The following is a 25835-nucleotide window of genomic DNA, read 5'->3' as shown; positions in this document are numbered from 1 at the left end:
AACTGATCGGCATCTTTGGCACATATAGAATCAGCACATATAGAATCAGCCCCTTAAAAGGGCAATCGTCCTAGGACCAAATTGAGCTAGTTCCAATGATATGTTTAAGGGATCGGATCTGGGTAATTGATAATTTTTTTACCCCAATGTGACACCTATAAGTATTTTTATTTATTAAAAGTTTAAAGCTAGACTTGGGAGGGGTTTGATTTCCTCTGGCCATTTCCTTTTTTGTGATATCACGCTGTGTTCAGCAAGTGAATGTACAGCCAGAGTACACCCTCCCAACCTCCCCTTAACATTATTGGTTCTCTGAAAAGAACGGGGGATAAGGGTAAAGAAAACACTTGATTGACAAACACTTCCTCATTCAAAGGCATCTAAAAAATTAAACTGGCCAAATATGTGGCATTGCACCTTTTAAAACAGCAAACCTGCTGCTAGAACCAGGAGGTGGAGAGGGTCCACTGGAGCTGAACTATGGGATTGTTACATTTAACACCAGCAACTACAACTTGTAAGTATCTCTGAAGCCTGAGGGTCCCCAGAGCTAAAAATAGTGTGGCTCCGTTACAGGGGGCACCACGGTTCAAATTTAGTAAAAAAAAGTCAATGTCCAAAAGGGGCGGGATTGCTGCTTTAATACACTATCTATGAATAACTAATTTTAGTGATTTTTATCAAAAGTACTAACATTTTCAATAACACCCCCTCCTCTCTGAATTTTCTGCTTCCTTAGATGTTTGTGTTCACTCAGGGAAGTCAATGCCTGCCCAGTTTGCAAATTAGTCCATGTTATAAAACTTGATAAGTGCTGCTACAGTTCCTTAGGATAGGGGTGCGCAAACTGGGCGGGGCGCAAGATTGTTTAAGGGGGGCACCAGTGGCAGAGCGGTGGCAGAGGAGGATGGCAGCGGGAGAAGAGGACGGAGGACCACCAGAGAGGAGCAGGGCCGCAAAGGAGTTGGACGGTGGGAGCGAAGTAGGATGGCCGGGGAGGAGCATGCCTCAGCGGTTCAACCCAGAAGTCTTCACTGACTTCCGGTGTCTGTCGCTACTACGGAGCGCCCCTCCCCAGCCTTCTCCTCTGCTGCCCTGCTTTGCTCCTGCCATCCAACTTTTCTGCCGCCCTACTCCGCTGGCTGTGCTCCGTCCTCTTCTCCCACTGCCCTCTTCCGCTGCCCTCCTCTGCCGCTACCGCACTCCTCTCCCACAGTCCTCCTCCACCCAAGCCAGGTAGGCATTGTTATGCGGGTGAGAGGAAAGAGGGTGAGAGGAAAGGAGATGGGGTGTTAGGAGAAGGAGTGAGAGAGAGGATGTTGGGGAGGTAGAGGAGATGAGGGGGGAGAAATGGGATGAGGAGATGGGTGAGAAAGAGGATGCATTAAAAATTGAAATAATTTAATGTTTTGCTTTTTTTAAATGTTGAAATATACAAATATTTTTACATATTTGCATTCACATTTACATTGTATACCGATTTAATAAAGTTTTTTTCAATATGATTTGGATTAGATCAGGCAGAGGGGCCCTAATATCACAGATGAAAAGGGGGACTTTGCGTGAAGTTTTCTCACCCCTGCCTTAGTACAGGGGTGTGCAAACTGGGGGGCACGCCCCCTAGGCAGGGGTGGGAGATTTTTCTGGGGGGGCGAAGGCGGTTGCAGAGGTCCCGCGCTCTTCGTGTGAGGCCTCTACAACAAGAACACTTACCGGGATTCAGAAGCTATGGCGTGTCTTCATGGCAACATGGTGTCAAATGACGCTGCGGGGTCATGTGATGTGACATCACAGGTGTCAAATGAGACCGCGGGTCACGTGACCTGATGTCACGTGACCTGATGTCACGTGACCCCGGAGCGTCATTTGACGCATCTGCCAGGGAGAAGGTGGTGCGAGCTCCGGAGCAGGCAGACAGGGGGGGGGGGGCGCAGCAGGAAAAGTTTGCGGTCCCCTGCCTGAGACGGTGGAATGGAAAGCATTGCCCCAATTCTGTACATATCACAGTTTTTGTTTTTGATAGTTTTTTTTATATGCTTCCAGTTGAACTTGAAACATGGCAAACTAGACTCAGAAATAGTTCTTTGTTGAATTCCGTTTGCTGATTGACCTGTTCATTTCATCCTGGAAAAATTGAATGTAGTGTGGTTTTGACTACAACGAGAATGGAAATAGGCAAGATTGTATAACATGTCATTTTTTACTACTCACTGAACTGGGTCATGTGTTATTTGTGTTCACCAGTCGGAACTGGTCTCTGGGGAGTTTTCTTCTAGCGCTTTAGATGATATGTTTGCTGCATTATAGTCAAGAAAAAAAAAGTTCAAAATCAAGTTGCACTTTCTTATCAACTTTAAGCAGAAAGATATAAATCCCCAATAATGCTAAAACATTATCTCTGCAGTGAATACAATTCATGATAGAGTTGCTCTGCGAGATACTGTATACTCTCCAAGATTTACTAAAGATATGAGAGCTCAGGTCTAAAGGTACACACAGAAGCAGAGGTTACATTGCAAATACAATGAAAATAACCTTTATCCATCTTTTAATAATAAATACATTGAGTAGAGCAGAGACTTACAGTATTTATTTTCATGTATGTGATGGGATTATACATTTGGTCATCTGAAATGAATGAAGCCATTAAAATGATTTGATCTCTGTTGTCTTTGGCTACAAATGTTACATTACATTAAGGAATAAGATCAGCCACCATAAAACTAAACGGGGAAAAAATGCACTTCCCCAGAGTGCTGGCATCATTGGCTTTTCTAATCTTAATCTAAAGTAGGGGTTCTCAAACTTTACCTATCTGCAGATCACGTCAGTGCTAATAATTGTGTGCGGGACCACCATACTTCTTTAGCTCTGTTGATCAATGAATCATCCAAAAGGGGCTTACCGCCACTTTGTTAACATGTCCCATGGTCTGCACACATTTTCTCAGCGGTAAAATATAAAACAGTGTTTTATTCATTTCATAGACGACAGAACAGAATGCAAAAACATGTTCTCAATGTTCTCCTTATCAGATTCATTTATATCATGGTTTGAAATGTCAGCTTCTTTCATTCTTACACTGCAGGTGCTCAAAACAACTTATCCATGATGATCTTCCCACCACCAGCATTATCATTTGTTTTGTTGATGAAGTTTGGAGCACTCTCATACGCACTGTTTTTAGTGTGCTAAACCGATCTCCAGCCCATCTTCTCAAAGAGATCATTCTTGTAGATGACTTCAGTACAAAAGGTAAGCATTTTGCCATTACTGTGCTGTATCCACTGCTATTCCTCTGTATTAAAGGGTGTTACAATGAGCAATCTATGGAACTATTGATGAGCATGTACCTTTCTATTATATTTATGTTACTTGTGTATTCTTTTTACATGTTATCTACCATTCTTTCTTGCCAATGTACAGGCATACCCCGCATTAACATACGCAATGGGCCGGAGCATGTATGTAAAGTGAAAATGTACTTAAAGTGAAGCACTACTTTTTTCCCACTTATCGATGCATGTACTGTACTGCAATTGTCATATACGTGCATAACTGATGTAAATAACACATGTGTAACAGGCTCTATAGTCTCCCTGCTTGCGCACAGCTTCGGTACAGGTAGGGAGCCGATATTGCTGTTCAGGACGTGCTGACAGGCGCATGCGTGAGCTGCCATTTGCCTATTGAGCGATATGTACTTACTCGCGAGTGTACTTAAAGTGAGTGTCCTTAAACCGGGGTATGCCTGTACTGTGCTGTAAAATATATGTTTGCGACATAATATTTGTACGTGAGTGGCAGGGATAAGGATGAAAGAGTGGATACATTTTCTTTGTTTTCTTTAGAATACCTCAAAGACAAATTGGATATATTTCTAACGAAGTTTCCCAAGGTCCGCATTCTTCGTCTAAAGGAAAGATATGGGCTAATTCGAGCCAGAGTTGCTGGAGCAAATATTGCAACAGGTAAAATATGCTATACCATCTTTCCAGACTACAGAACTAGTCTTTGCTCCGTTGTAATTTTACAATACTAAGACAACCCAAATTGTTTTTCAATTCAGTAATCTTCGGTGCCATTTATTGTAAAGTTTTAAATAGCGGATAAAACCTGATGCATTAAAATACTGTTCTCTAGACTAAATTAATCCTGTTACGTCTCACCCGTTTAGCCTCTCACAACCCATACTGTTGTAGGTTTCTTGAACACCTTCTATAGCTACACTACGCTATAGCCGGTCATGACTTTCCGTTTTGGGGATGGTAATAAAAATTCCTTGTATGTATATACTGTATGTAACATTTTAACATAGATGCTCATTTCAGTATGTAATATTATTGATTGAAATTATTTTATGTTCTGTATTCAACCCTTACCCATCTGCTTAAAGTGGATGCACATTTTTTTTTTGTTACAAATATGGGAGAAACAGTATTCAAGGATTCAATAAATGTGTTGACTATCTAGTTTAAGTTTTTTAAAGCTAAAGCGGAATGATAGATTTTCAAAAATGTATCCTGTACTTTTCAACATGGAATATTAGCAAACAAAAATGTATAAGAATATGTACTCATTTTTATTGGAAAACAGTAGTACTGATTCAAGAAATTCATCAGTTTCATTAAAAAAAAAGTGGTGGTGGTGAGTGGGGGGTTGAATCAATGATTATGTCTTTAGTTGATTATTATTTATAGTCTACATAAATGTATTTGTTGTGCATGTAGTCAATGAATTGATAATTTCTGTATTTTAGGAGATGTTCTGACGTTCCTGGACTCTCATGTAGAATGTAACGTTGGGTGGCTTGAGCCTCTTTTGGAACGAGTTCGAGTAAACAGAAAGAAAGTAGCATGCCCAGTAATTGAAGTAATTAATGATAAGGACATGAGGTAATCTACTGTAAATCTGGAATGTATTTATACTAAGGATGGATCTATATACATAATATAATGTAATAGATTTTCTAGAATTCTAGTACCTAGCATTTGGCATCTAACTTTATAGGCAATTTCTCAGAATGATCTGCTCCTGCAAACCATAGTTAAGGAATGTAGTTTACTTCCACCTTCAATCAAGGGCCCAAATCATGAGGATTTGCTTTTTTGTGAATATGCATGTACTGTATATATGTATACAATAAAATAAAATATTTAATTAATTAATTTGACTAAGTGATATATATATACTTATATATATAAATATATAAATATATATATATATATATATATATATATATATATATATATATATATATATATATATATATATATATATCACTTAGTTAAGGCACCAGCACACCTGTATTAGGTGTGATCAAGGTGTGATTTTATTTTATTAAATATTGATCAATGTTTTCATCCCCAACGTGACCTTTTCATCTTGGGGACCAAACCGTTGATCAATGTTTAATTAATAGTAATTGCACTAATACAGATTTGCTAGTATTTGATTATTTTTGTATATCCACTGCTGCATGAAGCCCTCCTCAATGATCGTCCAGATACTGCAGTTACAATCCTCTCTTCTCCATGTCACTGCAACAAATTGTCTGATTTCATCCTCCCATCTTACTTTTGGTCATTGTCGGACTTTTGATAACCTTTGGAATCCAATTGAGTACCATCTTTGTCCAACTATGGTCATTTCTTCTTGCGATATCTCTGGCCCACTGCCATTTTAATTTATTCACCCTGGTGGGAATGTCACAGGCTTTTCTTTGCTTTTGAACCCGTTCATTTTTTCCCCAGTCTCTTCAGGTAATACCCAGCATACATCTCTCCATACTTCTTTGAGTTGTCTAAAGTTTCTGAATTGTTTTTGCATTTAAGGTCCAAATTTCAAATCCAAACATGAGCCCAGACATGATTCACTGGTCAAACACTTTCCTTTTGCGGCACAATGGAAAGTTCCCTTGCAAGATTGTCTTGTTTCTTCCAAATGTGCTCCATCCCATTTTCATTCTCCTATTGATTTCATTCGAAAGGTTTCTATCCATTGACTGGTTAGCCATAGTCTTCGACTTCTTCTAGTTATTTTCCATTTATTTCGATCTTTGTAGATTTGACACATTTGTTGAACATCCTATTGGTCTTGCTAAGATTCATATGGAAGAATTGAAAAAGAAACCACCCGCTCACCTTGTATTAATCGTGATCTGGGTGCACTAGGTTAATGTGCATACAAGAGGTTGGGAGGAGGGCAGTCCACTGACGTCATCATGTACCAGCACTCTATGTACCGCTGATGCGGGCAGAGTCTGACAAGAAGCCAAAAAATCAGCTGCTAGCACAGGAGCTCCAGACCCGGTGCCTGCATTAGATTACCAATCAGGCTGTATCTCAGGATGGAGGCTCCAGTCCTAGCGCTTTCACCAGATATTCTATAAGGCTGGAAGAGGGAAGAATTACTTCCATTCTATCCCTCCCTTTGAGTTGTAATTAAGATCCCTCCTCGATCTAAGACTGGCTTCATTGGGCAATATTGGCAACACGATGTAGAGCTACAGACTACTACTATCAGATACAGGAAATCAGCACCCCTCCTATCCTGTCCATCCAGGGCATTGGTATACAGCTCTACATCGGTACTAGCTTAATTTAACCGGTCAGTCTCTCTCAATAAGACATGTTCTAGGACTGGCTGCTTAATGCATCTATGGCTACACTAATATTGAACTACAGACTAAAAATACCATATACAGGGTATATTTACATTCCTGTCGTCATTATAGAGGAACAAATACACAGCTCAGTACCTGTAATAGCCATACACTTCCAGTCAATTCACTCTTGTAAGATCTACATTAGCAAGGAAGCTGTGCGTAGTCTTAGGATCAGTAGCTCACGGCTACTATGCCAACATTACTATCCTCCTGCTCTAGAATATCTCCTGATTGTCCCTCACATTTATGCAGCTTGCCATCAATTGCCATACTGGGAATACAGCTATATCATTATAGCCCAATACACCAAGTATTGCTATCCTCAGGAACATATCCTGCTAATGTTGTGAAACTTGTGTAGCCCCGGTAAGTAATGGGGGCTATATATCTTTCTTCTACTGGTGTAAGTCCTGCTAATAGCAGGCCGCCAGTAGTTATCATGGGTTTTCCCTGCTTCAAGCCCTGCCATGATTGGTAGAGGTAGGCACCTGACTCTGTGTGGGAAGGCATAGACACAGGGGAGGGCCTGCTGACATCATGAGGGGTGGGGCTGACTAAACTTAGTGGCAGTTCCTGTTGTGTGCAGGCAGTTAGTGTTGGAGTGCCTGACTGGACAGTCAGAGCAGTAAGTTAGCTAGGTTCCTGTGGAGTAGGGCCTAGTAGCAATAGGTGGACCAGTGCCCCTCACCCTGCTTAGGGGGTGAGTGAAGAGCTAGCCCCACCCTGAGCGCCCTGCACTTCTTTAGGGAAAGGAGAAGGAGGAAAAGCCTGTTCACTGTGTCTAAAGTGTTGCTGTGTGCTGCTGCTGCTGTGTGCTGCTACTCATTTGCTGTGAGTACAATAAAGACCATTGCTGCTTTTATAAAGAGACTGTGTGTGAGATTGGAATCTCTCGCCCTGGGACCTGGGCTTTCTCTGGGAAGATTCCAACCTATCCCCTCGGTTTCGCCAGAGAATGGAGGCACTGCACCACAACCACTAAAGAATGGGGGCATATACCCCAGAAGCCTGGCCCTGTTATCCCCCACACCATTGCGGGAGACTCAGGCCCTCCTGTTCCAAGCAGGTATGCACCACCATACACATGTAGCCAGCCCTCAATACACCTTAGAGGCACGATCTGTGTCTGGGGGGGGGGGGGGGAACATGGGTTACACTTGGTGTTCACGAGCTCTTACATACCTCACCAGATGTTGCCATACACAGATCCAATATTACACCCGTCCTTGTAGAGATTAGTCCTATGTGTCTCACACCTAAGGATCTGTCTACAGGACTGGTATCAGGCAACATTTGGTGACTTAGACATAGTGGAACTCACCTCCATTTTAAAGGCCGAGCAGTGTTTTTTTTTTTTTTTTTTTTTTAACAATTCTATTGCCCAAGTTATTTTTATGTTTTGGATGATTAAAATTATTTTAATAACTTCATTGGTACTATACAACTCCTCTTATGGCACATACTTTTCCTTATTCTATATTCTTACCATACTCACTACTGTATAGTGCTCTTTGTACATCCCTGAGTCCCGTACTGACTAAATACAAGTGATCTGTGAGTGCATGTAAATTGGGTTTTTATACTCCCCCTATTTTTATGGGGGCACCTTTTTCTCTTATATTCATATAGAAGCCCACCTTCTTACTTGCTTCGGCGAGGTCTATGATTTGTTGTTGGCTCTTAGGCCTTCTGGACTTGTGGCAAACAAAACAATGTAATCTTCTATATTTGTATTTATATTGATCCAGAGGAAGGCAAACAAATACATTTCCGTAAGACATTAGCCAATAATTTCTTTGGGGGGGGGGGAGTATTCCTTCCTGACTCCAGTGATAGTAATCAGATTTCCCACTGGATCAACATCCTTCCTCATACATATTTGGTATTTCCATGTATACCATTCCTTTACAAAAACATGTTTATCCTTTTCTTAAAGATAGCTATCGAATCTTCTATTACAGTCTCCATCGGTAGTAAATTCAACATTTTAACTTCCTCTACTGTAAAGAACCCTTTTCTTTTGCTGCTTGTGAAATATATTTTCCTACAATCTCAAGAAATGCCCCTGTGTCATTTGTACTGTCCTTGTGCTTGAAAGTTCCTTGTATATAATTTGAATGTATTTAGTTATCATATCCCCTCTTAGGTGCTTCTTTTCTAATGTAAACTACCCTAATTTGAGTTGCGCTTCCTCATAAGTCAGACCTTCCATCCCCTTTATTAATGTGGTTGTTCTTCTCTGCAGTTGTCCAGTTTCACAATGTCTTTTTAATGGAGTGGTGCCAAAACTGTACTTTGTATTCAAGGTGTGGTCTTACTAAGTATTTATTTATACATTGGCAAAATTATGATCCATTTCCATTCATTCATATCTTGTTAGATGCATGATAAAATCCTATTCGCCTTTGCAACTACTACCTGACATTCAGCACTATTACTAAGGCTGCTGTCGTCTACATGCACTCTTAAATCATTCAAGGATTTACCTAATTTGGGCCCATTTAGTTTTATGTAGCATGATTATCATTGCTTCCCAAATGCATGGCCTTACATTTATCTGTATTCACGCTCATCTGTTATCAATAATATAAATATAAAAGCAATTCATTTTAGTAAGAGCATTGCAAATGTTTAATTTTCAATAAAAAATAAACATTTCATTTACTTAATAAACTGATTGCTAAGTTCCATTTTCTCCCTCTCCTTGAAGCTATATGACAGTGGACAGCTTCCAAAGAGGGATCTTTTCATGGCCCATGAATTTCGGGTGGAAACCAATCCCTCCAGAAGTAATTCAGAAAAATAAAATGACAGAAATGGATCCAATAAGGTAAGGTCATAAAAAGTATGATTTTTTTTTTCATGCCTAACATTTTTCTTTTTTAATTGTTTCTTTTATTTTTTTAATTATTGGAAATCCTAAGAATCTCTTGTTTACTTTATTGTTGCTTTCACTGTTCCAGGTGTCCGGTCATGGCTGGGGGATTATTTTCCATTGATAAAAAATATTTTTACGAACTTGGAACATATGACCCTGGATTGGATGTTTGGGGGGGTGAAAATATGGAAATTTCATTCAAGGTACTCTTTATGTCAAGCATTGAGACTGTCATAATCAAAATGTTTTCCTTTTCTAAAGGCAAATTTTGTAAACTTTTAAGTTCAAAATATAATTCAATGAGCACTACGTAAAAAGACAGATTGAAAGAATTCATTGCTTTAAAAAATCATTAGCGCAAATGTTCGTATGTTATTATTCATGCTCTTACATTTGGAACGCATTTTACTAGTATTCGTATGGAGTGCGTCAAATTCAAATATATGTACAAAAATATGGCACAAGTCGTAACATCTATTTAAAAATATATTTAATAGATATATCTACATAAATAATGAACAATTCATGTTTTTGTGCTCTATCTTACCAATAATCAAATTTACAATTCTTTAATGGGAAAAATTGCTGATGGATGAAGCGTCAACGCAGAGAATATGTTCATACATATGGATGCATTAAGAAATGTTTGCGTCTACCTACATTTGTTTTTTACATCACGCAAAGCTTGATTGACAATGTTGACACATTTATGGAGCACAAAAGTGGTACCCACTTGTAGTTTAGTATAACATTTCATTTACAGTAGGTAACTGTCATGTATGCCACTACCTGTGTGTACGTGACAATGTATGTGAAAGGTGTTAAACATCCAGATTACTCACTTACCTCCCTGCAGGGCACTTAAAATGAACAATAACTCCCCCAAAACCTTCACACTACACTTCAATTACGCTGACACCACCAAGAATAATTTAAGGTCTTACCTTAAGGGGTTCCTGTTGTCCTGTTTACTAGAAAAAGATGTAATTAAAGCAAACAATCTAATATGGCAAAATGTGTCCGAATATCGGGTTAATCTTTTCAAAAATGTACTAGGTTCAATTAGAGCCAAAAGACAGAAAAGTGGTTCAGTGTTTGTTTACTGTAAATGAACATTACAAAAATATACAGACAGAGATATATGCAGACAGTTTAATAAAATAACAGGATACACAATCAGAAAGCCTAATACGTTGCCACATACTTGACACCTCAAGAGATTGTGAGATTGAAATATGGCAATTCCTGTGCAATTGGTATAACACCCCTCTCAGATAAATTCTGATATTTGTTCTCAAATTAATTCTTTTTATGCTCAAAACTTTGCCCCTGTGACAAGGACAGTCCAACCTTTTGTGGGTGCATCTCATCTCCCACTCATCAATATTTTGTGACATTTAAGGCTGGGAGATAAAATAATTGTAAGCCCAAATGAATCTGAGAGTATAAAATACCCTATAACTCCCTCCCTATAACCCCATAGAATAATGCTACCCTCATCATTGCATTCGTATGATTTTGCCAAAGGTATAGATACAATTTTTGCTAACACAAGTTCTAGTTTTGAATGGGGGAAACAAATATCTGAGATATGTAACCAAGACACCTTGACATATTTACTGTCACAACAATCCTGTATTTCAACCCATCACAAATCTAGATCTTTCATCATTGTGAATTGCACCAAATTTGTGTTAACTTACATTATGGGCGATCCTGAATGGGTAATATAGTGACCCTATTGTCACCTCTATCTGCCAGCCAAAGAGGACCCAGGAATTTTTAAGATGCCCCCTTTGAAGACACCACAGCCAGATCAGGTCAAATCTCTGGTACATCTGTACACCGTCACCAGTCACTTCACTTATAAACATATTGCTTTGCGTTGTTTTATTGGCCCATTAATGCAGACACCATGATGACCCAGGGTACCCTCAGATGAGACAGAGAAAAGTTGTTATTTTTAAAATGAAAGTTAACCCCTTGGCTTGCTGTGTTCGCACATCTTAACATATTTGTCTCTAGCGTGTCAGTAACCACTAAAGGAACATAAACAAAGCTCTCTCTTGTTCTCTAAAGTTATAATTCATCAGACATAAATTAAATATTTTGTCATTTACGTACACAACACACAGGCCTTCTAGTAAATAATGTGAATATCACTTGATCGTGTATTTTCTCTAGGTTTGGATGTGTGGAGGAGAAATTGAGATCATCCCCTGTTCCAGAGTGGGCCATATATTTAGGAATGACAATCCCTACTCGTTTCCAAAGGATCGGATAAAAACTGTCGAAAGAAATCTGGCTCGTGTTGCTGAAGTTTGGCTGGATGAATACAAGGAGCTGTTCTACGGGCATGGTTACCATCTCTTGCAGCAAAATTCTAATATTGGAAATTTGATGGAGCAAAAGGAGCTAAGGAAGAAACTACAATGCAAAAACTTTAAATGGTATTTAGACAACGTCTACCCAGATCTGGATGCCCCGCTAGTCAGAGCTACTGGAGTGGTAAGTTTCAGTTCAACTATTAGTTGCACCATTTTTAGACATTTTAAATTAAGAAGTGCAGCTGAGCAGCGCTAAAGAACTCAATCTGTCCCAGTGGCAACATACAGTATTCTTATGCAGTATAAAAATAGCAGTTCTCTTAGATACACTGTATTGCCAGAAGCAGGGGCGGTTTTAGCTTTTTAGAGACCATAAGTAGGTATTGTACAGTGGTGGAAAACTACATTCTTCCAGAGCCACCAACAGGTCTGTGTATTAAGGATATTCCTGCTTCAGCACAGATGATCAATCAGTGGCTCAGTCAAAGACTGAGCCACTGATTGATCATCTGTGCTGAAGCAGGGATATCTTTAAAACCAGACCTGTTGGTGGGCCTTCAGGACTGGAGTTAGCCACTCTGGTATAGTATATGGGGCACTTCACTTATCTGTCACCTCTCCCATGTTTCCATTTTCTCTCTACACACAAACTGAATACTCGGTTGTAAAGCATTTTTAAGCTTTAGCTTATTTACCCGTCATTTTTAAAGTGTCCCCTTTATCCCAGACAAACAGGAACTTAATTGTGTGATACATTATAACTGTAAAGATCTAAGGGGTAGATCGTCAGAAGTGCGCTAAATTATTGAGGCATGTATGGATATACATTATTGTACACCGATACTTTATATAGTAATTATTACATTATATACCATATTAGTTCACCCAAACATATCACTTTTAATTACTAAAAAACATAATATAGGTTATGATTTGTTTCAGACATTTATATGATCCATAATATATATCTTTGTATGACATGTAACGTTTTGTAATGAAAGGGTTAAGTTCTATATACATTACATTGCTTTTACGCTATTCCAAGAAATAACTCAATGATAATCAGGGACTGGATATGAGTAATGGCAGTTTTAGAAAGGTGCTAAATATCCTAGCGTTATTCCCATGCGCTAACATTAACGGAGATCTGAGGATCTCCGTTGCTAGGTAAACTGCTCATTATTTTTGCATATAAGTATGCCAGACGTCCGTTAAAATGTAAGGATCCGTTATTTTTAAGGAAAATGCCAGGACACCGTTGCGCTAAGCACCTTTGGGGCATGCGTTATGGATATGGATACGTTAAATTGAGATAATGGAACGTTAGAAAATTGGTGAACTTGTGAGGATCTACCCCTAAGATCCTAAATGAGTGGCTATTGAGGGGTCTGTGCCAATCCCCTTATAGTAATTATTTTGTATAATACGGGATCTTATTGAGATCCTAAGCAATGGCTTAGTTTCCTTATGCCTAATGCCCCCTATGGATGGCAGTTCTGGAACACAGTTGCTCAAAATCATTCACTATTAGACAGATCAATGAATTTTAGGGTATGAATTAAAAATGGAAAAAATTATCCTTTTAACAGGAATTTTCAAAGTGTAGGACCATTGTGGTCATACAGGTAGGTGTATTTTGAGGTAGTGTCTCTGAACAGGATTTCCGCTTAAAAACCTGTCAATCTCTTATGATAAGCTCTTTTTTTTTTTACATTTACGAAATGTCTCTTATTATGGATTAAGATACGCCCTTTCCTCTGTTACTCGTCTGCTAAAACTCTGACTCAGGCCCTCATTCTCTCCTGTCTCGATTACTGCAACCTCCTGCTGTCCGGCCTCCCTGCCTCTCACCTGTCTCCCCTACAATCTATACTAAACACTGCTGCCAGAATCACTCTACTCTTTCCTAAATCTGTCTCCGCGTCTCCCCTCCTGAAATCCCTCTCCTGGCTTCCTATCAAATCCCGCATCTCACACTCAATTCTCCTCCTCACTTTTAAAGCTTTACACTCCTCTGCCCCTCCTTACATCTCAGCCCTAATTTCTCGCTATGCACCATCCAGACTCTTGCGGTCTTCTCAAGGATGTCTTCTTTCTACCCCCTTTGTATCTAAAGCCCTCTCCCAACTTAAACCTTTTTCACTGACTGCCCCACACCTCTGGAATGCCCTTCCCCTCAATACCCGACTAGCACCCTCTCTATCCACCTTTAAGACCCACCTTAAGACACATTTGCATAAAGAAGCATATGAATAGCACTGTGGATAATCCTGGACACATGATACATAAAGCTTGGCCCCCTGCAGACGCACTTACTAGAATTCCCTCCTACTGTCTCTATACGTTCTCCTACCTACCAATTAGATTGTAAGCTCCTCGGAGCAGGGACTCCTCTTCCTTAATGTTACTCTTATGTCTGGAGCACTTATTCCCATGACCTGTTATTTATATGATTATAACATGTATTACTACCGTGAAGCGCTATGTATATTTACTGTATGGCGCTATATAAATAAAGACATACAATACAATAAAGAAATAATAATTAATTGCAGCCACTGTAACAGTATGATGGTATTGTAACGAAACGACATTAATTTGATGTTGTCATTAGTACTATTTGGAGGTATTCTGTCCCAATACAAAATGAGCTGTTGTCCAAATCTCACCCCCTCCTATTTGTTTAGATGTATAACATACATGAAGCTATTGCCGTTTTTCATACTGCATTTCCGAATAAAAACCACCAGAGCGCAGCAAAATACAGTGTTCCACAATAATAAACCATCACGGGAAACATCTCAGACTGAAAAGTAATCACACATGTTATTGCTTCAATTAATAGAATGGGATAATTGCGTAACATTACTAGTCATTAACTCAAGAGCCCTGAAGTAAAGCAATGTGGTTGCTGTTAAAAAATACAACTCTACGTGACTTTTGCTTGTACGCCTGTTAAACCATGTCTTTCTCTTGTTCTTCTGTTTTAGCTGGCTAATGCGGAATTAGGAAAATGCCTTTCTTTAGAAAACACAACTATAGTCCTTGAAACATGTGATGCAAGTAAGCAGGTAAGTTTTTTTTTTTTAATGATATTAATCCGTGTAAAATATAGGTCTTCATTTATTTCTGAGCAGTGGAGTTAGATATGAGCAAAACTTGACAGTGAATGGTCGATTTGGTTTATTCTGTAGACATGCAGTATAGAAAATGTCAAGTCTAGTGGCAGCCAAGCACTTTTTCATATACTGTAGCCTCTACAATAGGGGTAGCCAACTCCAGTCCTCAAGGGCTACCAACAGGTTAGATTTTAGCATATCCCTGCTTCAGTGCAGGTGGCTCAATCAGTGGCTCAGTGGCTGAAGCAGGGATATCCTGAAAACCTTACCTGTTAGTGGCCCTAGAGTTAACTATACCCCTGTCTACATTATACAGCACATATTTGCTGTGATTTATGTCGTTATTTACATTTTTAATTTCCTAGTCACTAAATTGACATTTTAATGTAATCCCATCCTTAGAACCAACACTTTGACTATACATGGCTAAGATTAATTAAACAGAGACACCTCTGCATAGCACCTTCTGATCAGAAAGAGCAACTGAGTCTGCATCCCTGCAACAACACGAACAATAACCTCAGGTGGTTGCACAGAGAAGTGATCTCTTCTCAGCCATCACTGGTAAGTGAATCCTATGTAACACTTTGAGAGCTGGAGGAGACACCAGAGTACTCCTTTTTTTGTAGCAAGTTCATAGCTGGACCCTTGTTTAGTCTGTGATTTATATACTCTGGCAAAGACCCAGGAGGTGTTCACTTTGTCTTAAACACCTTATCTATCTGAGATAAACATACGACTCCTAGGTCACATGACAGGGACAATACTTTTGTACTTGGATGCACATAATATTTTTATGCTATAGGCTTACATCGTCCCTGAGATACAAGTAGGCTATCTCACATAGTGCCATCGTATTATAGGTTGGCTTTGACTTTAGATAGATTTTTGTTTCCACACATCCTGTGACTAACCCGATATGTAGGTGTGGCACATCTCTGATAGGATACATCATGTTCAAAAGTATACATTTAATATTCTGTAACAGAAGATACAAAAACTGGATTTCTTAACTTCTATCATCTATTGTGTTTCATTCAGTGCTGGGACCCCACATATTCCCCTCCTCCCCCCCCCCCCCCAGTATTTTACTGAAGAATAAGCCCACAAAAAACCTGTCACTAAATAAATTACAGGTATTGCTTATGATTGAAATATACTCTCTGTGATCTGTTATCTTTAGAAAAATCATATTATTCTGGAGATACTTCTGCAGCCGACATGCCTAGATGTGGACCTGCCAAGAAGAACTATAAGAACGAATGTCTGCGACCCCTCAAGTAAATATCAAAAGTGGCAATTTGAGAAGTACTTTGCTGAATGAAAGACGCAGTTACAAAGAAAATGAATATTCTTCCTGCTGTGAAAGGAAAGACACAAACATCTCCCTCAATGCTGTACTGAGAACATATATTTTTATGGCCTAACTGATGGACAGGCCGATCTTTTCCTAATGATACGAAGGTCACAATGTGCCCTTGGTCCGTGTTTGACGCACTCCCTTCTGGTACTGCCGTGTCACCTCTGACTTTGTTGAAGAAGCATCAGGTACAGAATTGTCCCAGCAATTCTGATTTTACCTGATAAATAGGTCACTGGGAGGTTTTGGCTGAAGGTTCGTTTTTCAAAGTTTAGAATTGATGAGAAAAAAAAAATGGAGAAACAACTTTTCATGATTGAAAGTTGATTGAATAGCCTTGATCTTTTGAGCTCCGTGTTTCGTGTCTTTGTTACAAATTGTTTCCTTGTTAATGTTTATTTTAATAGGTGTACATATACAGGGTTGGCTTTAGTGTATGTTTGACAGGGGTTGGTAGACTCATGAGTAATGGAAGCCTAATTGCATCTCGGAGCAGAGGGATTAGGGACCATCGGGAGTACAGGACTTTCACTCCTGCACAGATATTTTTAAATCATGCACATGCTGTAGGTGTGAATACAGGTCCTCTATCCCCGAGATTTCACCTGTGTTTGATCTTTCCTGGTACTCTCCCTCCTGTACTCACTGCAGTGAATTGTACCCTAGAAATTATTTTAGTTTAATGCATCTGTCTAGTACTAGAGGGTGGATTAGAAGACAAGCACATTAATAGTGTGCAATAGCAAATTCCAACCCGTTAACCAGATCAAAGGGGTGAGCAGAGATTTTGAAAGTAAAGGTGCAGTACAAATATAACTAATTGAAGTGATTTGTTTAACAGGTTACACCAGGTCAGGAGTGGCCAACTCCAGGTCATGTTTTAAGGATATCCCTGCTTCAGCACAGGTGGCTCAGTCGTTGACTGAGCCACTGATTCAGCCACCTGTGCTGAAGCAGGGATATCCATAAAACCTGACCTGTTAGTAGTACCTTGAGGACTGGAGTTGACCACACCTGCACTAGGATATTGTTGTTTTTTTCCCCCATGCAGGTGTGTTGAATTTCTATGAAAAGAAAATCCAATTTGTAACAGAGATTAGGGTTGCCAGGTGGCTTCTCCAAAAATACTGGACACAATAGTGAAAGGTGTGACGCGCTCGAGACACACACACGCACACCAATCTCACCTCTCTCTGCTGTTTCCGCCTCTCCTTGGCCCCAACCCCAGGGCTCATGACACCTCCTTCTGGTTGGCTGCATTACCCAGCACCAGCCAATGAGGATGGAGGAAGCTGCTCAGCCCTCTAGCAACAGCAGCCCTGCTCTCTCCCTGCTCAGGGAAATCCTGCGGGCCCCCAAGCCGTTCAGGTCACTATGTCCAGAAAGGTAATACCAGACACATACAGTACATGTCCAGCATTACCTCTAATTTTACTGGACAGAGTGACCGGACAGAGTGTCTGGTTCAATAATTGGACACCTGGCACCCGTAGCAGAGATTCAGGGAAATATATTCTAATCTAACATAATAATGTTGTAAAAGAGCTATTTTTTTTTGTAATTTTCTCAATAATTAAATGGGGGTTAAAAAAAAAAAAAAAAACTGCAGGCTAGAAAATATTTTTGCTGGATTCTTTACTAGTTTTGGGCTGCTCACAAGCCTCCTTTTATATTCAAAGTAACCTGTCAATTTCCAAAGGCCATTAGTTGCCAGGTTCTTGACATTTCTGTCATTGAATATGTGGTTAACACAGTTGCGCCTTCTATTTTTATAATAGAGTATCCTCGTTCTAAATTATATCAAATAGATAGAAGTTTTAGTACAGATACATTTCTAAAACCTACTACGATCAGTTGTAGCCACACTGGCTCATTCTCTGTAGACACCAAAGTCACAGATAGACATTCCATGTAAACTGATTTAAACCAATATTTCAATAGAGAGATTATTATAACAACAACAGAAATAAAAGGTTTTATATAGCCTGTAGGACACATAGTAACAGCAGCTAAGAATGATAGGGGAAGTGGGGACTGGTTTGCAAATCTATTTAAAGGAAGTGATTCATATAAAAAGACAAACGTGAATAGCAAATGACAGCTGTGTAGGTATTAGGTATTATGTGTGGAGATGCATGAAGCATTTGAGACCAATTCTGGATATTTGCAGCTATATATCAAACTATATAGATTTCAAACTTCACCAAATCCAACACAAATATCTTAGACTCAGATACCGTAAGCTCTGTATGGGCTATTTAGCATAACCCTAACCTAAATTAACGTTAGGTTAATAGTAACGTTTATCCACTATAGGGAATAACTTAATGATAACTCAGTTTTACTACTTAAAATAGCGTCTGGTTAAATTTTTCCGCCTGTTCGTGCTAATGATATGCAAAAGAAGCACTCCCCTTAACATTGCATATCCACTTACAGCCATTCAGGTTATTAACGTAACGTTATTTAGGTCTTAGCTGGAGGTGTCATTACTCTCATCCTGACCCTGAAACGTTGGGGCTTAAGAAAGAGCTACCTCCCCAAACACGTCTTTATAAAACACAAGGAGACATACCTGTGAACAAAAATGGACACACCTCGTATGCCGGGGAAATATGCTAATATAAATCATCTTAGTATACTTCCCAGATATGTCAGGTGTGTTCCATTTTGTGCACAGATATCTGTATATGTGTCTGTGAAGGAGTGTTTGGGGAGGTGTGAAAGGCTGCGTCCCCGCCAGCGCTGAGTGGGCAGCGCTTGCCGCGTTAACTTACATATATATAAATATGTAAGTTCCCGCTCACGCGGTGCGTGCGGCGCTCGTGCGCAGGCACACGTTTACCCGCGTTCGGCGCTTACCAAAACAAATAACTATACTTCCCCACGCGCTCAGCTGCCCCGCAATGCCGGCCCGCCTTCCCCCTCTCCCCCCCCCCCCCACGCGCTTGCGTAAATCGGAGGACACCCGGCGCTCAGCGCCAGCGGGGACTCAGCCTAAGTCACATTGTACTTTACAAACATACTCTTTGTTTCTCACTCTTGTAACACCCATATTTCAGGGTCTGGATGGGAGTAACGCCACCTTTAAGTAAGACATGCTTAACGCTGTCTTATTTGTAGGTAATGCAATGTAGTGCTAACGTAATGCCTATGCTAATGAGATAAACAGCGGCCATTGTTTTTTGCATATAATTAGCTGTGTGGATATGCTTTAAAATCAAGAAAAATAAAAACTGTTACTATTTCAGGTAACATAACATTATTTGACCTGATTTAATGGAGCTTAGTGTATTTGGGCCTATAAAAGAGCAGCTTCCTCCCAAATATTTGTAAAAATGCAGGATTTCTAAGGTTTGTAAAAGAAGATTGGCCAATAGAAAATTATAAAAGGTGCATTTGTGGCCCTGGAAATCCACAAATAAATAGCCTTCTCTCTGACGTTTGGAGGCATTGCAAATAATGAAACATTCACCGACAACAGGACAGTTTCACACATCCCAAAGAACGGAGAGAGTTCTCGTACAAAATTCCCCATTGAAGTGGCAGGATCGGCAGCTTTGGGGGATATAGGACAAGCGCTCAAATCCCTTACACAGCAGTTTACCGCACTGTTCAGAGGTCCATGTCTGCAGCTTGTACTGTGAAAGTTACGTTTCAACCCTTTGAGTGCAGTGACTGCTCTCACTGATGATGGAACAGAAGGGGAAGAGTCATGTCCCTTCGGTCCGCCATCATTGCAGATCGTGTCCTGCGGATTTCCCCTAAGATGTAAAAAAAAAAATAGTAGCAGCTATGTCGTGGGGTACTCAAAGGCCTAAAGAATATCCGGGTTTTGGGGGCAACTTTGCCTCGTGTAAAACAAGGGTTATGTTTTGAACTAGTTTTTTTTAAATCTATGTAGTATTTTTCAAGGTGTGATGACAACGAGAAATCAGTTCTTACAGAACCCATGAAATGTTATGGGCACATGAAGGACATTTGGTTAAATGTAATAGAAAATGATTTTATGAATATTGTTTGAATATTTTTTTTAATAACAGCATTTTACAAAGTAATATAAAAAATAACAGGGGGTATTAAAATAAAAGTTGACATAAGCTTCTTTGGGAGATTTGAAAAACGCCTGGGTTCGGGATCCATCAAGCCGCGATGCAAAGTATCGCACACCGATCCGGTGGTTCTGCCTTTCAAGTCAGTGGTAGTAACCACCGAATCGAGGTGCAATACCCAACATTACAGCGTGATGGATCAAGGACTTTGAGGTTTAAATGACATCAGATGGGGGGAGTATGTTTGCAATAATGACACTGATACTTCAATTACCATATGTAATAATTAATCGCTCCTATGATTACTCCTACTAGTTTATAGCATTGTTCCCCAAGTCACTTGTTAGCTACCAGGGCAGAGGTCAGTAGAATCAACACAAGTAGCCTGATATTGTAACATTAGACATACTCCAAAATGATTATATTTAGCATATTTTTGATGAAAATATGACCAGATGAGTGAGTGAGATATACACCTCTACAAAATGTGTTGGAAATCATTCAATTTCCATAAACCTGCACACATTTCATTTTAACTATACAGTCAGCCATGCAAATATTATAATTTTTATTTCTTCCTTTTTTGCACTTAAATATTTTTATTTTTAATGTTTTAACACATTTAAAGGGTCATCCAAAAAGACTCAGCCAAGGCACTTCCGTGATTACTTCAGATGTTGTCCCAAAAACCATGTTTTCATTCTTCTGGGACTTTACAAGTTGTCATTTCAATACACAGCAACCACACCAGTGACGCAAAAAATATGAATGTTTACTAATGTGACCCCCCACAAAAACCATTTCTTAAAGCACTTGAAATGGAATCTGCAAAAGTTCACCTGCTAGATGAGGTTTTAAGAATATCCCTGCTTCAGCACGTGGTTCAATCAGTGGCTCTGTCAAAGACTGAGCCACTGATTGAGCCGCTTGTGCTGTGCAGGTATTCTACCCATTGTTAAAGCCAGATTTAGCAAGTTGATTAAGCAGTTTGTTGGCACTTCCCGTCAACGACACTAGAAATTGTGGTGAAATCAGTTAAGATTATATGCAAAATAAAAAAAGGCCCTGATGAGTAGACAGGGTTTTTCCGATCATTCAGTTGTACGGAGTCTAAAGATGTATTTGTCTTTTGGAATGGTGAAGTAATATTGCAATATACTGTTCTACGAGATCAGTTTGTAATGTGTTCATATTTACAGGGGGTAATAAAGTATTGAATTAACTGTGAAATGAGTTTTACTATTCCACAAAATTAAGAAATGTTGGTGCCCGATTAAGCAACCGATTAATTTACATCATCATTCTATTATTTGTAAAAAAAATAAAATGTTTTTAAAAGTTCTCTGAATGGGTGTTTACTGCAGGTCAACCAGCAGAAAAGCATTTTTAAATATTACGGATTAATGCGGGTAAGCATATGCTCCGAAAAATCGTATGTACTCTTTCATTGTTGAGTATGCATTGCTTTTTGCTCACTTTATGATCATTCTACAATGTGCAGATTCTGGAATCTGACTTCTGAAATAGCTCGCTCTGCCATTTCTTTTTATTTCGGAGTTGATGTGGCCTTTCTCTGTTTCCTGTACGTTGTTGTTTCATGGTGAGCTGCAGTTTCAGGTCGGCACTTAGCAGGCACTTAAACACCTACAATTATTTGTTAACACTGTCAGAAAGACATAGTTAGAAGGATGGTCTCAGTACAGTATGCACTGCGTCAGATTAAGAGGATTTACTTATATGTTTGTGCCATTTACATAAGTAACAAAGTGATTGTGTCATGTTTAGAGGAAAGTACCTAGTGACATTTATTTATAAAATGTTTTACCAGGAAGTAATACATTGAGAGCTACATCTCAGTATGTCCTGAGCCCAGACTTATAATGATAATACATTGTTACATGTTATATTTACAGACATTTCATGGACAGTTAGAGACAATAGGTGTTACAGGCATATATTTAACCATTACAGACACGATTAAAATGTGAGACAGCTGAAGTATAGAAAGAAGTTAGACTGGAGACGGCTTTTAGAGTCTCTGGTAGGTTGTTGGTCATGAAGTGCACGGTAACAGAATGAGGAGCGACTGGACTCTTTGTTGAACCTTGGGACCATGAACAAACTTTTGGGGTCAGATCTCAGGTGATAAGTGCTGCATGTAGTAGGGGTGAGGAGCTTGTTCAAATATGTGGGTAGCTTGCCCAGAAAGGAACAATTTACTTTGCGCCTGGACTCAGGGGATAGCCAATCTAGTTCCTCTGTCCCGCTACTGCTAAAACACTAATGCATGCCCTTATCCTCTCCCATCTGGATTATTGAAACATACTGCTAACAGGTCTCCCTGCCTCACAACTTTTTTTTGCAATCTATCTAATTTCACTTTGTCTCTGCTTATCTCCTTAAATCCCTCTCCTGGCTTGCCATCAGGTTATCCTCCTTACCTTTAAGGCTCTCCACTCATCTACTCCTCCCTACATATCAGCTTTAATCTCTCATTATGCCCCTGCCTGTCTCCTGCGTTCTACCCACAACTGTCTCCTTTCCCCCCCTTTCACCTCTACTGCTATCTCTCTCGCCTTAAACCTTTTTCCCTCACTGCCCCTTACATGACTCATACTCCGTATACGCCAAGCACCCTCTTTCCCACCCTTTAACACAAACTTTAAAACTCACCTCTTAAATGAAGCATTCCAATAGCCTGGACTCATGGCTACTGTCCTAGCCCCCCTTCCCCTGTATCACCCCCCTATCCCCCCCGGCGTTTTCCCTCTCATTGGTCTTTCCTTCCCCCACCCTTTCCCTGTGGATCTCCCTCTCCTCCCTTTGCCATTTATTTCACGTTTTGATTATCATTGTTTTCATTATTACATACACCCCGCGTTTTTTTGACAACTTTTATTGTTTTAGTCTCTCATTAAATTAATTTGGCTTATTCCATTATCTCCTAGTCATTTATGAGTGCTGGGAACATATTTTTAGTGTATACTGATTGTGTGGAGGAAATAGGTTCCATGCTGCACCGTTTAGCCTCTCATTCTATCCTATTTGTGGACTGTTGATCCTTTGTATTTGTTACATTGCTAAAGTCCCAAACTTACAGTCACTCCTAGCAATGACTGCCATCTACTGCACTTATTCCCTCGCCTGCTTTCTCTGTTGCTCTCCCAACATACCACTTAGGCCCGGGCCATAGAGGGGTGAGGAGAGCGGATGCGCGCTAACGCTGAGGCTCGCCTGCTTAAGTCAGCGCGATTCCACGGACTTGCAGGCGAGCCAGCGTGCGCAAAGGGAGCCGGGGGGAGGTGGCGACGCACTGACGTCAATGTCACGGCGCCGACGTCACGGCGCCGTGACGTTGACGCTGCTTAAGGCTGATTGGATGTTTTCAGCCGACAGCGCGCTGAAAAACAGCTTGGCGCTCGGCTGAAAACTCCAAAGCCTCCGCACGCCTGCGGACGCTCGCGTGAGACCCTCTCAAGGCATCCTCATTGAGGATGCAGGGGCTCAGCGCGGAGCATCCGCACGCCTCAACGCTGCTTGTCCTTCTATGGACGCAGCCTTAGATTGTAAACTCTCCAGGGCAGGGATTTCCGTTCCAATTGTCTAATCTTATTTGTTGCAATTATTGTACTATAATTGCCTCTACTGTATTGTCTCTCTTGTTAAGCACTACGTACAGCTGTGGGCGCTATATAAATAAAGATATACATATACATTTCTTAGTGTGTGTGTTGTAGTTACATTGTAGAACAAAGTGGCATATTGAGTTGTAGAGGGTGCCTAGTTTGCCAAGGTGAGTTTGGGGTGCTGTACCACAGGGGTGCGCAAACTGGGGTGTGTGAGATTTTTCTGGTGGGGCGCGGACGGTAGCTTAGGCCCCATGCTCTTCTCCAGGGCATTAAAATTAAATGCCGGGGGATCGCGTGAGGCCTCTGGAACTTCAACTTACCTTGCTTCTGTCGGCACCTGGAAGCGTCTCCATGGCAACGCGGCGTGAAATTACGCCGCGGGGTCATGTGGTGTGACGTCACGCAAACGGCGCCATAGCAATGCGGCGTCAAATGACGCTGCGGCTGGCGTGACGTCACATGACCCTGCGCGTTATTTTATGCCGCACTGAGCGAAGGGGAGGGGGGGCACGAGCACTAGGGGACAAGAGAAGCGCTGGAGCAAAAGTTTGTGCACCCCTACTGTACCATATACTATGCCCCCATAGTCTATAATTGGCATTAGCATCTGATGTGCGATGCGCTTTCTGACCACCGGACTTAAGGAGGATTTGGTCCAATAAAGTACACCCAGTTTGGCATAGGTTTGAATGTCAGAGTATAAATATTCAACCCAAATGATAAATGGGAGTTAAGCCATATGCCCAGATATTTAAAACTAATGACCGAGGCTAGAATGGTGTTAGAGTTGGTTCTGGAAGGTGATCAACAATATATTCCAGCCTTCTAGCCATCAACAACCATCTAACATAAAAAAGGATGATACTACTCTGACAAATCCCACTGACATTGCAAACACATTCAATAAATACTTTGTGGGGTGTGCTACTTTCTTACTATGAAGGAGCAACCCTAACTGCAATCATTAAGCTCAACCTCTGAGTTCCTCTATAGCTCCACTTCCTCCTAACAGTGCTTCCCATTTTCAGTTGCTGGATTGGGCTTTTGCTACTCTTGTTTGGCTTGTGCACATATTCCGCAGGCATCTGTAGTTATTAAGATCCTTGGTAGTGCCAGTTACTTTGTATCTTTTTCACAAGGCATCCCTAAAATGGTAACGCTCAATAAGGTCAGTTGTGGGCCCCCCGTAATCTTAGTCTGCATAGTGCAGCATAGATATCAGAGTTTTAAGAAAAATGGGTCACCGTTGCTCTGTTACTTGATGTCAGTACTGTATTGTGCTATTCATGTTGGCTTTTGGGTCATCCACTAACCCAGGGGTGTGCAAAATTTCCCCCCTGCGCCCCCCTGCACACTGTCACCTCCTCCTCGCGCCCCCCACCCCCTTACCTTGGCTCTGACGTCTGATGCCGTGGGTCATGTGACATCATGTTGCCATGGTAACATGTCACGTGACCCCACAGCATCATTTGATGCCGCGTTGCCATGGTGCGTTGCTGGAAGCCAAGGTAAGTGAGTTACAGAGGCCTCGCGCCGTCCCTCAGCTTTTAATTGAAATGCTTTGTGGAAGAGCGCGGGACCTCTGTAACCACCACGCGCCTCCCGGTTTGCGCACCCCTGCACTAACCTATCCTAAATGACCTCAAAACTGCACTGCATGTACCACAGCCTTCATGTTTGTGGTAACTACAGCAAACTGAAGAGCTATTTATTGCAGACCCCTCTAAAAGTAATGCTGGTAACAAAGCGAATGGTTTTTACATATGAGCTGTGTTTTCAAGTTTTATATTTGCTTTATAAGAA

The 25835-nt window shown here is 40.5% G+C and overlaps 1 protein-coding gene across 1 annotated transcript in view; it reads left to right on the top strand.

Moving 5' to 3' along the window:
- GALNT5 (polypeptide N-acetylgalactosaminyltransferase 5) overlaps positions 1 to 21745 on the top strand; it is a 40335-nt gene extending 18590 nt beyond the window's left edge. Inside the window, exons 2-10 of the mRNA XM_075609350.1 lie at positions 3089 to 3255; positions 3852 to 3971; positions 4760 to 4895; positions 9378 to 9497; positions 9631 to 9748; positions 11730 to 12053; positions 14863 to 14943; positions 15394 to 15555; positions 16175 to 21745. Of these exons, the coding sequence (XP_075465465.1) occupies positions 3089 to 3255; positions 3852 to 3971; positions 4760 to 4895; positions 9378 to 9497; positions 9631 to 9748; positions 11730 to 12053; positions 14863 to 14943; positions 15394 to 15555; positions 16175 to 16315 (1369 nt within the window). The 3' untranslated portion in view covers positions 16316 to 21745. The remainder of the gene's footprint in view (positions 1 to 3088; positions 3256 to 3851; positions 3972 to 4759; positions 4896 to 9377; positions 9498 to 9630; positions 9749 to 11729; positions 12054 to 14862; positions 14944 to 15393; positions 15556 to 16174) is intronic.
- The last annotated feature ends 4090 nt before the right edge of the window (positions 21746 to 25835 follow it).

This window comes from Ascaphus truei, chromosome 7 (assembly GCF_040206685.1).
Source record: "Ascaphus truei isolate aAscTru1 chromosome 7, aAscTru1.hap1, whole genome shotgun sequence".
Classification (NCBI taxonomy): Eukaryota; Metazoa; Chordata; class Amphibia; order Anura; family Ascaphidae; genus Ascaphus; species Ascaphus truei.
The sequence above is the reverse complement of the archived record's forward strand: the minus strand, read 5'-3'. Positions and strand labels throughout refer to the sequence as shown.